At 35.3% G+C, this 16,833-nt stretch overlaps 2 protein-coding genes across 2 annotated transcripts in view; one reads left to right on the top strand and one right to left on the bottom strand.

Moving 5' to 3' along the window:
* LOC113500019 overlaps positions 1–16,833 on the bottom strand; it is a 30,762-nt gene that overhangs the window by 6,369 nt on the left and 7,560 nt on the right. The window lies entirely within an intron of this gene.
* Positions 4,954–13,462, top strand: LOC113500017 (zinc finger BED domain-containing protein 1-like). The gene is made up of 2 exons (XM_026880661.1): positions 4,954–7,560; positions 13,308–13,462. The coding sequence occupies exons 1-2, from the start codon at positions 6,169–6,171 to the stop codon at positions 13,452–13,454; spliced, it is 1,539 nt and encodes a 512-aa protein (XP_026736462.1). The 5' UTR covers positions 4,954–6,168; the 3' UTR covers positions 13,455–13,462.

Here is a 16,833-nt window from a genome sequence, read left to right on the forward strand (position 1 = left end):
ATAACTCCAGATGATTGGAAAAAAGAAGTGAACCATGTGAAGAGACTCGAAGAAGAATACTGGCGTAAAGATCGCATAACTGATGAACTGTTTATTATAAATACGGCAGACGACAGTGAATCGTCAGATTCTAATTCTGAATCAGATTCTGAATCTGATAACGACAATGATATGAGTGGGATTGAAGAATTAGTATAGAATTATTAAATAAACATTAATTTCTTAATACTTGGTTTTATTTATAATACCTACTTAAATGCAGCACCTATAGGTAGGTAGGTAGGAGCAGAGATAAAAATTAGACCTGTGTCGATCACGATTGATCGAATCTTTTTGATTCGATCGCAACCTGTGTCCAAGTGACAGAATCACGTATCTCAAAAGAACCCGATCTTATTTGACTCGATTATCAGGTAACAAAATAAACTAAATTGGACTTTATTTTCATTCTATTATGGTAACTAATTGCGTGCTCGTACAATCGATTGAGTCGTGCAGTCAAGGACACAACACGACGTAACAAGCATAATGTCTTCTATCTCTTTCGTTTACATACATGATATTGCACTTTCATTCACCTCACTCTTTCTCCAAAAGAAACCGGTTTGTACAGGATCGGTCACGACGCTGAGCCGCAAGCTATCGATCGAGTGATTGAATTTTGTATGAAGAGATCCGATTAGTTGCACTAGTAACTTATGACCCGCGAGTCGTGACACGAATGTAAAGATCGGATCGCAATATTCAGGTGTTGTTTTGTTTGCTTGTTTTAGTGGTTTTTAAGACATTATATATTGCGAGTGATTGCTTATTAAAATAGGGAAACTGTTTGGTGTTGGTGTTTATGTATTTTGCATGAATGTCTGAATGTGAATGTGAATTGAAATTAACGTTAGCTTACCGAATTTAACTGTACAAATTTAGTTTTAGTCGTGTTATTTTTTTATTTTGTCATTACCCAATAACTTAAAATGTCAGATCTGGCTAAGAAAAGGAGTAAAATTTGGAATCATTTTTCTGTAATAAACCAAGATAAGGCAAAATGTGAGTACTGCTCGAAAATTATCAGCTATTCTGGTGGTGGCACAGGTAATTTAACTAGGCATATGAAAAAACTACATGGGACTGTATCTATTGAGCAACTTATAAGTGAACATCCCCAAGCACAGATTGGCCTACCGAGATGTATAGAATCAAACGCTATAAGAACAGATAGTGTGCCTTCTACTTCTACACTAAGTGAGTTAGTACCTTCTCCATGTGATAAAACTGCACCGGCGGCGGCAACCCCATTCGTTCGCCAAACCACGCAATTGCAAGTTCAGTCAAAAATCAATCATTTCACTGTGTCTACGAGACCATTACCAATTAGCAAGTCAAAGAAGCTTGATGAACAAATTGTAAAATTTATAGTCAAGGGTTATCATGCGTTTGCAATAGTTGAAGAGGAAGAATTTAAAAATATTTTTAAATCTACACTGGTCAGCAAATAAACCGAGCCACCCGCTACCTAGGAACTCTGATTCGATTTTCTCAAAAAGTATGAAACTTACGACTATCAAAGTTTTACCTACAAAAAGTGCGTTTCATGGTGATTAAAATGACTATAAATTAATTCGAAAGTACTGTCAACTCACATTGTAATCAAGCAACAAACACAATGACATCGATTTGCTCTGTTTTCACCAGAGTTTGACATTAGCGTTATTTTTCTCTACAATGAGCGAAGTCGGAGAATTCTTATCATTTCTTTAGTTTTTATCCATCGTTTGCTCAGACGCGTGTGTTTTTGCTAGTTTTTTCGATTAATAATGGATACAACACCTCAGGAAGCAGCTCAAGCTGTAGCATTACTTCAAGCAGGCATTGCGCAACGTGAAGTCGCTCGAAGGCTTCGAATCAGCAGATCTTCGGTGCAACGAGTTTACAGACGATACCTAGAGACTGGAGCATTCGATCGCCGCACGGTGGTAACCCTCCTTATAACGCCATCTCAAAAATGATTTTTGCGAAAATAGGTTTTCCCGAATTCTTTTGACGAAAATCAATAGTTTAATGAACAGGTAATTTAATTTCGATATAAATTATTTTTTTATTTATAACCGAATTAGTAAAATGAGTTGCTGAAGTGCATAGAGTCAGAATATTGATTCGACTGAATTATTCATACAGACATTTCAAATGAATTTCCTAGAAATCTTTCATATAGAACTATATATGTGTTATACATTTTTGGAAAGCGCAAAGCTTGAAGTAATTATAAAAAATACAAACATAATAATCTATATTTTAAGCAAGATGTTATTTTCGTTTTAATGTGACTCTTTTTTTACGTGATTTTCTTGGTATTCAAATAGACATTCGAAGTTTAGCGCTGTTTGCCGCTGCTTTGTTACTTATCTTATTAAAATATTTGATTACTCTAATTTACAAAGGAACAAAAAAATTTTGCTCCTTTTTTGCCTTTTTCTTGTCAGACACAAAAATATCTCTCAAAGTAAAATTTTAAATTTTGGCAATATTTTATTATTTTCTGATAGTATTCCCAAAATGGACACAATAAAAATAATATTTATTCACGAGGTCTGATAACTAAAACCAAGATAAAACAATCAATTTAGTGGTAGGAACTTGTAGTGATAGCTCGATAGCTCTAATTGTGGGTAAGTGATAAAGATATTTTTTTCAATAACCGCAAAAGATATCAAAACCACGAGTACGTATACACATTGCACACTGCACTGCGATCTGAATCATATAAATTCAAGTTACAATTCATAGCCTAACATTCATAAAGTGACTTTTCAGTGTTTAGTATAGTTGGTAAATTCCTAACTATTTATTTATTACAATGAGTGACTTTGTTTGTGCTCGTAGGGTTTTATGTGACTTTTTCATAAACTCGGGCACAAATTATACTGAATTAAAAAAATATTTGATGGACACTTTTACATTGTCATCAGAGAGAGCTGATATAGTTGGAGCAAGTATTCGGAAAAATTTACTATCTAAATTTAACGATCGATGGGAAAAGGCGAGAAGAATAAAAGATCGCTTTGAAAAAAGTAACAGTGCTTGGTTGGATGGTGAATTCAAGGTAACATTTGAAGATAATACTCCTACAACTTCTTCAGGTGAACGTGGTCGACCTCCTAAGCCATATGAAGAATCGTCAGAGAAATCAAAAAAACGAAAAAATATGGAACTCGTACAAGAATATGGGTTTGAATTTATACATAATGCGTATGTCCAACATTTACGGTCTATTGGTGAATCAGACGAAGCCTCTATTCTGAGTATTGTACGAACTTTACCCAAGAAAGACAAAAAGGAAGTCCTTAAGAAGATGACAGATGATACGGAATTAATAACTCCTTATTCAAAAGATGAAGCTCTGTGTATGTTTATTGATTTGGACTTAACGAAATCTCAGTACGGATTATTAAGGTCTCGTTTATCTGAAAAAAATGTATTTATCTTTCCGTCATATAATATGATATTAGATGCTAAAAAAATGTGCTATCCCCCAAGTTCTAGTATCGAAATTAATGACATTGGAGCTTCTATCAAACTCCAAGATCTTTTAGATCATACTACAGCTCGGATTCTTCAAATTAATTCGGTATACAAACCAGGATACAGAAATCTGAAGTTATACGTTAAATGGGGCTGTGACGGATCATCTGGTCAAAGTGAATATAAACAGGCTTTGCCAGGTGAGACCCAGCTAATATCAGATGCCAATTTATTCATTGCTTCTCTTGTGCCTATAAAACTAATTGACTTATCAACAAATCTTGTAGTCTGGCAAAATACTACGTGCTCTTCTGTTCGCTATTGCCGACCCATTTCCATAAAATTTGTCAAGGAAACTCCACAGCAGACTAAAGAGACTGTTGATAATATCAAGAGACAAATTGATGAACTTACTCCATCACTGATAAGCAAAGATGACACCGTAGTTGAAGTCAAACATGAACTATTGCTGACCATGATTGATGGAAAAGTTGCTCAAGTACTAACAGATACATCATCTAGTTCTGTGTGTACTATATGTGGAGCAAGACCTAGAGAGATGAATGATCTAAACAAAGTTTCTTCTAAACCCGAAAACGAAGAAGCTTTCCAATATGGCCTTTCCACTCTTCATGCCTGGATTAGATTTATGGAAACCATTTTGCATATTTCTTATAATCTTTCGTTTAAGAAATGGTCAGCAACAACTCCAGAAAATAAAATAAGCAAAGAAGAGAAGAAAAAATGTGTGCAAAGTAGGTTCCGAAATGAACTTGGCCTCCATATAGACAAACCCCGACAAGGAACTGGTAACAGTAATGATGGTAATACTGCGCGGAGATTCTTTTCAAACTACCATTGTTCAGCTAATATTACTGGTGTTGACGAAGAATTGATAAAACGGCTATATATTATACTACAAACAATGTCATCTGGAATCGCAATAAATGCTACCAAATTCGGTCAGTACGCAATGGATAGTGCTCAAATATTTGTAAATAAATATAATTGGTATTATATGCCATCCTCTCTCCATAAAATCCTTATTCATGGGGAAAGTGTTATAAGACATTTTGCAATTTTACCAATAGGCCAATTGTCTGAAGATGCACAAGAAGCGCGAAACAAAGATTACAGACGATACCGATTACATCATTCCAGGAAGTGTTCTCGTTCAGCAACTAATGAAGATGTTCTACATTCATTATTATTTACATCAGATCCATATATTTCAAGCCTGAGAACACCAACCTTTACTGTAGACAAGGAATTGTTTGATGAAGCCAAAATGCTCTTGGATTTGCCTGAAAGTGAATAATATAATAAATAATATACTATGATTTGATTGATAAAAAACTATATGGTTGACTTTATAAACACTAATTATTTCATAATTTTGTTTTTTTTTTGTATAATATTTTCGACATTTCTATTTTTAAATATTTTTATATAATAAAGTTTAAAGTTCAATTAATTAAAACTTGTTTCATTAAAAAGCCCATACATTCAATAACATATGTAGAAATTTTCAAGTTGTTATCACTTAAGACAAAAGAGATACACATTTTTGAGACAGTGAACCCGTTTCGGTCCCACTGTGCGCCGTCCAGGTACGGGCAGACCTAGGGCTACATCAGCAGCAGATGATCGTTATATCCACCTTACTGTTCTGCGAAATCGCCGCCTCAACGCAGTTCAAGTCCAACAAAGTCTGCGTGACCAACGCCAAGTGTTCGTAAGTTCTGATACCGTCAGAAGGAGACTTGCTGAACGGAACCTGACACCAAAAAGAGCGGCAACAGGCCCACTTTTAACGGTAGCACACCGTCGAGCAAGACTTGAATTTGCTCGAGAGCATAGGGATTGGACGTTAGAGGAGAGGAGTAATGTACTCTTCACTGATGAAACCAGGGTGAGTCTACATGGTAGCGATCGACGTCAAAGAGTATATCGTCGCCCTGGAGAACGTTATTCTCAGTGTTGCATCGAGGAAACTGTTGCTTTTGGAGGAGGATCTGTAATGGTCTGGGGCGGCATCTCGTTAACAGCACATACAGCGTTAGTTTTCATCGAACCGACGGGCCGTACACGTGGACTGACTTCTCATCGCTACATTACTGAAATCCTCGAACACCATGTGGTCCCCTACGCAGGATATATCGGACAGGATATGCAATTGATGCATGATAATGCACGGCCTCATGTTGCGCATGTAGTGACCCAGTATCTACGCGACGTCAGCATTCGTACGATGGACTGGCCAGCTCGAAGCCCGGACTTGAATCCGATAGAACACTTATGGGATGAGCTGAAACGTCGAGTTCGAGCCCGGGTACCTGCTCCAACAAGGCTTCCGGAGCTGCGAATCGCTATTGAAGAGGAGTGGAATACAATTCCTCAAGATTTTATCGTCAGGCTCGTAAGGTCGATGAATACAAGGATGCTGGCAGTTATCCGAGCAAGGGGAGGGAATACGGAATATTGATCAATAACTTTTTTTTATTCAACTTTTGTTTTTGGCTTTAATTTTGTTTTACACTTTATCATTACTAACGATTGTCACGACTGGAAAACGACTCTTCTTTGTAAAATCCTTAATAAACTCTGAAATATTGATTGAACCATAATGAGTTTCCTTTCATTTTAATCACCATGAAATGCACTTTCGTTGGTACAACTTTGATAATTGTAGGTTTTTTAGTTTTTGAGAAAATCGAATTAGAGTGCCTAGGTAGCGGGTGGCTCGGTTTATTTGCTGTCCAGTGTATATTGCCCACATACACATTACCTACGCGCAAAACTATATCTTCCAGCTTAATACCTAAACTTTATCAAACGACCAAAGATAAAGTTCTACTACAGTTAAAAACAGAAGCTGATGCGATATGCTTAACCACTGATGGCTGGACATCTACAAGTAACACGAGTTTTGTTGCGCTGACAGCTCACTATATTGACCAGAATTCGTTGCTTAAGTCGGTTTTATTAGGTTGCATTGAATTTGACGAACGGCACACGGCAGAAAACTTATTTAATTTTTTGATAAATGAAGTTGAAGCATGGGGCATATCAAATAAAATTACAGGAATAATAACAGATAATGCGGCAAATATTGTGGCAGCCGTTCACTTAACAAGTTGGCGCCATTTCCCTTGTTTCGCTCACACAGTAAACCTCGTAGTTCAACATAGCTTAAATAATATTAAAAGACAATTAGATCGAGTTAAAGCAATTGTACAATATTTCAAACATAGCTCATCAGCTGAGAGCAAACTGACGGCTATGCAAAACCAAATGGAATTACCTCCCCTGAAACTGAAACAGAGCGTTGTAACTAGGTGGAATTCCACGTATGACATGCTTCAAAGATTGCTTAAAATTAAAGATGCTGTCATAAGTACGCTAGCTATCGAACAACCCCGTCTTAATACCTTGACGATGGATGATTGGCTGCTCATAGAAAATTGCGTTAAAGTTTTAAAAATATTTTATGATGTGACGGAAGAAATGAGCGCTGAAAAGTCGGTCTCTATGTCGAAAGTGTTGGTGCTGGTAAAAATTATGAAAACACATGTCGAAAATTGCATTGCCGAGAATGCTCCTTCTGCACAACCTGACGAATATGATCAATTACTTCGAACTCTTAATAAACAGCTTAACGAACGCTTTTTTGATGTAGAGGGTAACGTTTTGGCTGCAGAAGCATCATTTCTCGACCCCCGCTTTAAAAAGCATGCATTTACTAACAAAGTAAAATATGATAACTGCATGAAATCTATCAAAGGAAGACTTCGTGGGTTGTGTGCGCGAGAAGATGCGACACTTTTACAAGTTCAAGATAACCTGCCGCCGCAACCTTCTACTTCTGGCAATATCTGGGCGTCATTTGATAAAGAAGTGGAAAATGAGATAATTAAAAACCCTACAGCTGCAAGCATAGTGGAACTAGACAAATATATAAACGAACCACTTATAAAAAGAACGGATGATCCGCTAAAGTGGTGGAATGAGCGTCGTCTCCTTTATCCACATTTATACACTTTAATTGAGGATTGGATTAACTTACCTAAGTGACATCCAATCGTAATTTTATGAAGGTTGATCTGAAATATAATTGATTAACAGAGTAGTATTCCCATTCGCTACTGTGTGGCATCGCGAATTTTTTCAGAGACTAAAAAAAAAAAGTTTTTTAGTCTATGCTCTATGGCAACTCACAACTAAACGTCACTGATTTAGAGCTAACCATGATTTTGTGGGTCCCATTATGCCAGGGTTCAGCTATTGATGCTGGGGTTGGGGTGGGTGATTATATTTCAGATCAACCTTCATAAAATTACGATTGGATGTCACTTAGGTAAGTTAATCCAATCCTCAATTTTATTTCATGTTGATCTGAAATATAATTGATTAACAGAGTAGTTGTTCAGAGATTGAGGCATAATGGGTACATCTTATAAGCCTGGATATGATGAATAACGGTTAAGGCTTTATAATTATTAAGATATCTATTTATAGTGGCATATTATTCTAATATTAGTATCTATATTTGTTTTTATCCATATATTCTGTCATACACATTGATTATTGATCAACTATTAATTTTCATTTTTATAAAATTAGTCTGTAGTAATTAACAAATTTTTCTAAATGCCAAATTTGTAAGCCAAAAGGGCAGAACATGTTGATGCATATATTGTCCTTATATTTTCACCACATCAAAAAATGTTTAATACATATATTCTGTCATACACATTGATTATTGATCAACTATTAATTTTCATTTTTTATAAAATTAGTCTGTAGTAATTAACAAATTTTTCTAAATGCCAAATTTGTAAGCCAAAAGGGCAGAACATGTTGATGCATATATTGTCCTTATATTTTCACCACATCAAAAAATGTTTAATACATATATTCTGTCATACACATTGATTATTGATCAACTATTAATTTTCATTTTTTATAAAATTAGTCTGTAGTAATTAACAAATTTTTCTAAATGCCAAATTTGTAAGCCAAAAGGGCAGAACATGTTGATGCATATATTGTCCTTATATTTTCACCACATCAAAAAATGTTTAATACATGTTTTAGGCAAATAAATACTTCTTTATCTTTGTTCTATTACTGAGATTAATGTAATATGAGTTTTTAAGTGGAACAATGAACAAATTTTATGTTATGTTACACATGTTTATGCAAATAAATATATCTTTATCATTGTTCCACATATTGTGGAGACTGTGTCCACCAATTTCATGATTGACTATTAATTACCAATTTGTGCTCTTTTTGATATCAATGTAACTATGACTTTCTTTTAAGTCATACAAATTTCCTGCACCTTGTGCAATTTGATACTTAACCATTAGCTTTTAACAATGTAACTATGGATTTTGAGTAAGACACATTTCCAATACATAGTGATATTGTGTACAGTTTGATAATTAATTATTCATTATTAACAATGTAACAATACATTTTTAGTAACAAATTTTCTACACATTGTGTTAATTGTGTCAAACAATTTGATAATTATTTTTAATTATTTACAATGTAATTATGATTTTAAGTAATAGAGATTTTCTTCATATTGTTTTAATTTTGCCATAAAATTAGATAATTAGTTACTAATTTTTGCTCTTTTTTAGCGCAGTAATAATGAGAGTATTTAAGGTACTGCAAATATTTCTTATTTATAAGCTATTAATAAGAAATAACAAGATGATAATGAGATATTCCATTTACTGTAAGTTGCAGTTTGTAAGTCACTCAATTATGATTAAAATTAAATTAAAATTTTTGTCACTGCAGTTGTCGGTTCCTAAGACATGAGCTATAAGGCCTTGCAAAGGTAGTAGAACCTACAACCAAACCACCTTTTTCCCTGATTAAACTCAAGAGCATTCCTGCTGCTCTTGCAGATGTACTGCTGGAGTGTGGGATACAGCTGTCAGCAGGTATAAATTTGATACCTGATTAACTGTTTTGAAGGCCAAGGGTAAAACTTTTAATATGGTAAAGTTAACTTATTTCAGGTATTGGTTAAGGCTACAAGGATCTTTAAATCTTAGAAGTTAGCCATAATTTATGATCTTAAAAGTAAAAAGTACATTATGGTTCCTTTCCTTTTTTACTGAGAGTAAGGTTGGTTATCACAATTCTCATCTTATTAATTGTCAGGGTGTGACATGGGCTATGTTATTTAGTTTAATGTATGAGAGGGCGGCTAGTACCCATTGAGCAGCTATCCAAGCTAGGAGTTAGAAGATTTTTGTGTCTTGGTTCAAATAAATAACTAAATAATTCTGTATCTTCAGATACAGGTGTATTGTATGTTTCATTAACATAATATATGTATGTTTGTGTCTATTGTCAACAGAGTTATTCCTGTGCCATATAATTATGTTCTAGCCTATTTTGTCATCATGTTGCTTGTAACCAGTTGTTGCAAGTTCTATTTAATAACCATCTATACTTTCTTAACCGATAAGCAATATGTTTATAATATTGTGTTTTGAGGCAGCTAGCAGATGAGTTAGCTGGTTCAATACAAAATGTGGGTTCTGGCTTTCTGTAATACAGGCAAATCTCAATCTGAGTAAGCCTCTCAGAAATCCTTTGTTATCCATACCTAATTCCTCTCCCATCTTTAGAGTCAATGCTGAGTTGTGGAAATTTAGGGTTTTGAAGCTAGCTCCATTCTCTAACTTTCTATTAATGTTTCTTAATTAATAAGGGTGAAGATCAAAATAGGATCCCGGTTACTGCTTTGTTGACACAGATGGTAACATGATGGTTAATGAGCTATCTAACGTTGGCTTCTAAGTGCTTCCCCTAAGAGATGCTTTTTGTCAGGGCACCTAGTCTGCTCAGTGTGTGTTGTCGGTTAAAAATCCCAAAATTGGGTGAATAAGAACTTAGTGACTTTTAGCTTTGTCATTATTAATATTCTGAAACATTTAGTAAGGTAAACAAATGTTGGGAATGCTTAGAAAACATATTCATGTCCACTAAGTATTGATGCATATACATTTAGTGTTTAGTAGCATTAATGTTATTGGGTGCCTCACTTCTTAGAGATGTGTGTGTCACATTGTTTTTATTGCTATAGATAAACTTGTGGGGCCCAAAATCTATTGATAATGAAACAAGTATGGTTTTTTCGTTGACTTACATGTGGAACTGAGCACTATTTATCTTACTTATGTATTTGCAGCCATGTTACTCTGGCTGTATAATCTTGCAATGTGTTTTAATCCAGTTAATATTAATTATATTAGTTATATTCCAATTGATGTATTAAATGCAAGTCATCATTCTAAACAAGGCACCACACTACAATTGTTTTCGCCATTACAATGTGTCACCATTCTATTAGAAAAGCTTTAGAAACTAGTTCTAGTATACATTTTCTACAATGTTCTTATAGTTTCGGATTATGTAATGGGGCCCCATCTTAGGTCAGTTGACAGCATCAAGATTGCTATTGTTATGCAACAAGGCTGAGTACTTAACTTGTTCTATTATTTTTTGTGTGTGTTTGAACATAACCTCTTGGGCAGGTTCACAGAACGTTCCCAACAATCTTGCCAATTTGCTGATTGGGCAATGTTTAATATCATTGATATTTAGTATCTCTATAGGAGTTGCATTCTTGCTGTATTTCTGATGTTAACTAGTCTCTATTCATAGTAAACCTAAAGTATTTAGTGCACTAATATACTTTAATCATAGTTAACAGTGAGGGAAAATCATTTAGATAAAAGTGAGTGTAGCCCCTCTGTCAGCCAGATATTTATACTGATTCTAACCAATGGGTGGTCATTCAGACAACAGTTTCTTAAATTTCTAGTCTGTAAGGACTGTGGGTGCTGTACGTGGACTACGTGGAATTGCAGTAAATTTATATGACATTTTCAAACTCAAAGCGGATTACTTTTTCTGAGTTTAGGTGTTATTGAACCTAAGGAATCAGTTTTATCTTAAGACTGTGCAAGACATGTGATATTGATGGTCCAAGGTTCCCATATCCACAATTTGAAAACTATAATATTTTTCTATATATATTTTTGGTTTTCAGTTAAGAACAAATCTGATCTGTCCGTTGAGTTTGGAGGTCTTAAGAATATTAAATCTTTAGACATATATATAGATAGAAATTTTTACTGTGAGTGTATATTTGTACAGCCCCTAACTCATGAGTTATTGATGGTCTGACACATATTGTTGATTTCATTTATATGTATATTGTTTATGTAAACAATGTTATGTTCAAGTATTTTAAGGTACATTAGTGGTGGTATGTTCACAACATGAAAGACAGTTAGATATATTGCATATACCTGGTTGACAATTGCCTGCTGGATGCATGGCATGGTGTACCCTCTCGGGGCCACCCTTCCTGTGTTCTGTTCAGCGAGGGTGTCACAGTTGTATCATACCACTCTTGGGTCCACCTTGCTGTGCTAGCACTTTGGTTTGATGCCGGACCACTTATGTTTTCCACAGTCCTTGCTTAGGTTTAGAGGTGGTATTCGGTTATAACTTTTGTTATACATTCTTGATAGTTGCATTGGTCTTGTTTCTATCTTGAGCCTCGAATCCACCTCGAAAAGTGTCACCATTGGTTCTTGTTGTGGACTGTGAGAACCAGTGAACATAGTACGTTCTTCATCAAAACTGTCGTATCTCGTACGAAGTTTTGATCTTCGAGCTGTCTCGCGTACAAGCTCGGTTATACTTAATGCATGTTGTTCTATCAAAGTAGCGGGCTCGCGTCCCGAACTTTGTAGTAATGCATGTTGTTTGTGTACTGTCAAAATTGCGGGCTCGCGTCCCGAACTTTGCAGTAGGGTTTATCAGAGCTACGACGTCTCGCGAAGAGCCCGATCTTCGAGCTAAAGTCTCTCGTACCCGCTCGGTTCATGCATGTCTTTAGTACTTCGCATCATCTCACATCATATTTGCGTCCTTGTTCACTGAACCTAAAATCAGAGAAAACCTCACCTGTTGGCCGCCCTCTTTGAGGTTATGGGTCAGTGTTCCATCGTTTATATTCCGTAATTTGGGGGCGCCCACAATTTAATATCGAGCGTGGAGCATCGCGTACTAGCTCGGTTATATGTAATGCATGTTGTTTTGTGTACTATCAAAGTTGCGGGCTCGCGTCCCGAACTTTGCAGTAGGGTTTATAAGAGCTACGACGTCTCGCGAAGAGCCCGATCTTCGAGCTAAAGTCTCTCGGACCCGCTCGGTTCATGCATGTTTTTAGTATTTCGCATCATCTCACATCATATTTGCGTCCTTGTTCGCTGAACCTAAAATCAGAGAAAACCTCACCTGTTGGCCCCCCTCTTTGAGGTTATGGGGCAGTGTTCCATCGTTTATATTCCGTAATTTGGGGTTCCATCCCACGGCGATGAACCTAGGGCAAGGGCTGCGTACACGCATCCTGCATTAACTCCGCAGCGCCTTTATAGTCTCGAAGATCACTTTAAAACATCTTGGCCAGTATTTTCAAGGCTTTTGTATCACTTGGCAATACTTTTTCGACTTGAAATATGCCAAAAACTATTTAAATAACGTAATTAAAGTGTAATTAACAAAATCACCACGATGCCGTTAAGTCGCGAAAAAAGAAAGTGACGTTTAGTTGTGAGTTGCCATAGAGCATAGACTAAAAAACTTTTTTTTTTTAGTCTCTGAAAAAATTCGCGATGCCACAAAGTAGCGAATGGGAATACTACTCTGTTAATCAATTATATTTCAGATCAACATGAAATAAAATGAAGCGTCGATTATGTTTGCAGGCAACATCAGTACCATGTGAGAGGATATTTTCAAAGGCCGGAATGACAATTACTAATAAAAGAAGCTCGTTAAAGCCGAAAAAAGCCTCTCAAATTTTATTTTTGAACCACAATTTGGAGTGAATGCTCAATACCAATAAAATTTATTTTCTTTTTTTTTATTACTTTTATTTTATTTTTTATCCCTAAAAGTTGATTTTCTTCAAATCGAACGTCGAACGGCATCAGGCAATAATTACACCACAACACACAGATAATATCAGCATACCTCAATCGGTTATTTTATATAAACGAACTGCGACCCGAATGATCGAAATGATCGAATCTTTTTAACCCGATCACCATACGAGTGGGTCACGATCGACCCGGGTTACGACAAATGATCGATCGACACAGGTCTAATAAAAATCACAAGGGTTCCGTATCTATGAAAAATGAACGTATCTTTTACCTAGAAATAGCCAAAATAAAATCATTTTCAGCAAAAATTAACTTTTTTTGATAAAAATATATGAATAACAAAGTTATAATTTGCGGTTTTTGAAAAAGTGCTATATCTCAAAAACTGCTATCTGCATCATGTTCAAAATAATTTTCCTAAAAAGTTTGTTCTACTGTTGTGATTTTTTTCATATTTTCTATAGTTGTTTCAAAATTTGCTCTTTGTCGGAGTGGTTGATATCATATTGGAGCCAAATTTCAGCTTTCTAGCGCTAACGGTCACTAAGATTATCTGCGGACGGACGGACGGACAGACAGACATGGCGAAACTATAAGGGTTCCTAGTTTACTACGGAACCCCAAAAAACATTGACGAATAGTTTGCCATCAAACAAAAATATACTAAAAAAATGGTTATTTTTGCTATCTGTACTTTTATGTCGAGGATGACGTCACGCAGCTGTTATTGTGAAAAGGTTCCATCGCAATACCAACGCGCGGGGCTTATACTGCCGTCGTAATGAAGAATGCAGTAATCGACATTTTTGCAAAATTGATATTTTTATCGAAATGACGTTTTAAGACACGTATCTTACTATTGAGTATAAAAATAAATGAAAAAAATACTTAGAAATCAATGAAAAACTAGCTAATAATGCAGTATTTGCATGAATTTGTTCGCTACTTGTTAATATAAATGCAGTAATGAACATGAACTAGGATAAAATGCAGTAATAATACTCGAAATACTAATTTAAAATGCAGTAATGTTTCTATCATAGGAATAAACGTAGTATTAGTTTAGACTTTCCTTAGCTCAAATGCAGTAAATGCTTACGCTGCATTTGAGTGTTGTGCGATTGATGACGCTGTGCAAGTTTCGACGTGTTTTAACTGCGCATACTGCATGTTAACTTTGTACCTCAGTCGGTGATCGTCACGCGCACTCGACGCACGCTCGTGCGGCGCATCATTTGCAGATCTCAATTGGCTTGTTATCGTTTTACTTGGTAAGTACAGTTATGTATAATTACAATTTATGTTTATTTATATGTATTTTTTTAAAGAACTGGCTAATTAAAGGAAAATTGTATATTTTAAGCTTTCAATATATAATAAGGACGTTATCCTTGCGTATTGTGTCTATTGATTGATTAGAGAGCGGCTAATATCGATATTGTTTCGTGAGTAATTGTCATCATAAAACAGTTTTGATTCTATCAATTAGAATATATCGCATAAAATAAATTATTTAGACTTTATTATATTTATAATCGATAATGTTCAATATTAATGGGTAATTCTTAAAATTGGGTTTGGCGCGTAGTAACAGATAGATCGTAGTTAATATATTCACAACATTGTAAAATTTTAACTGATTGATTTGTTAATGTCCATATCGTATGGTAGGTACTTATGTAGGATTACCGTTCGTGGAGGTTATGAGATTGAAGGAATATAGAGTGCACCTGTGTTTACGCAAATACTTGTGCATGTGCATTATAACATATCCTGCGTATATTAGCTTTAGTCTTTGTTGACCGAAAAAAGGACGTTATTATTACTTTAATGTTCGAATTTTGACATGTCGTTTGTTCTTCTTTTGCTAGAATAAATTTAATGACCACTGTGTTTCTTCGTAGGTAAAATGGCTTTGAACAACTTCCGAGCTAGAAAATTAGTACATATGGTAGTAAACACTGACGTCTGCCACGATAATTCTGTGCGGAATACTGAGCTGAGCACAAGTACGTTAACTATTGAAATCGAACCTGAGGATACTAAAAAATCTGAGGATGAAATTTTTACGGATCGTCAGGATATCGCTTCATCACAGGACGTGGTTAATGCAGATTTCTCATTAAACTTGTCATCAGCTGCATTGGGAGATATACGAGTTTTAGATTATTCTTTTTCCAAAGATGAAAGCTTTGGTTTGTTGTGTAATGAGACACTGACACATTCTCTTATGGGCAGTCCAGTTGCTGATTTTGGCACAGAAGATGAACCTACCACCTCGCAAGGTCTTCAAGAGATCGAAAACCAGAGAAGTAACGAAAGCTGTCCGGACGTAGATAATGCACCAACAACATCGAATAATCAAATTCTAGTAACTGATTCAGTTATGCAAAATGAAGATAATGAAGCCGCAAACAGATTAGTGTGTGATGCTTTAAAGGGCACAACAAAAAAAGGAACACCAAGAATTAGGAAACTGTATACAGAACAGGACACTAGAAAAGAAGCAAAAAAACAAAAAAAAATGAAAAGTTCTGTGTTAAACCAGCATGCACTACGTCTTGCAAAAAAAAATGTGGAGAGAAATTTTCAGAGTCGGACCGTATGAATATTAACCAACAGTTTTGGGGACTTAATTACGAAAGTCAAGGATATTATATTCAGTCATTAATAAAGAAACAACTCGTTAACAGACGCTTACAAATTAGTACCTTATCTCGTAATAATACGTTCAAATATTTTTTGGAGAAAGAGAATGAAAAATTTGAAGTGTGCAAAATATTCTTTTTGACTACTTTGGGTTATAATAAAAAAAATGACCGGCGAATATTAGATGCTATAAAAAAACCATGGAATGCTCAAACTGACAAACGTGGGAAAAGAGAGCACAAAGAGAAGATAGATAGAAATCAATTAAAAGAGCATATTGAAAGCTTTAGGCCTGCTATCGCACATTATCGGAGAAAACATGCACCAAACAAACGATACTTACCTAGTGATCTAAATGCGACTTTAATGTTTAAAGACTTCCAAGACAAATTCCCTGATATCAAGGTTTCTTATGAATTATACAGACATTTTTTAAAAAAGGACATGAATATTTCTTTTACTCTTTTGGGCAATGAAGAATGCGAGGACTGTGAAAGTTTTAAGTTACACCAGCCCACATGTCAAGATTCCGCATCCTGTGATACCTGTATATCATATAAACTACACAAGCAAAAATACGAGAAGTCACGGAAATGTTATCAAGAAGATGTTGATTTATCGACCAAATTCACAGAAAAAGCTTTTTATTCAGCAGACTTGCAAAAAGTCATCA

This window comes from Trichoplusia ni, chromosome 13, assembly GCF_003590095.1.
Source record: "Trichoplusia ni isolate ovarian cell line Hi5 chromosome 13, tn1, whole genome shotgun sequence".
Lineage (NCBI taxonomy): Eukaryota > Metazoa > Arthropoda > Insecta > Lepidoptera > Noctuidae > Trichoplusia > Trichoplusia ni.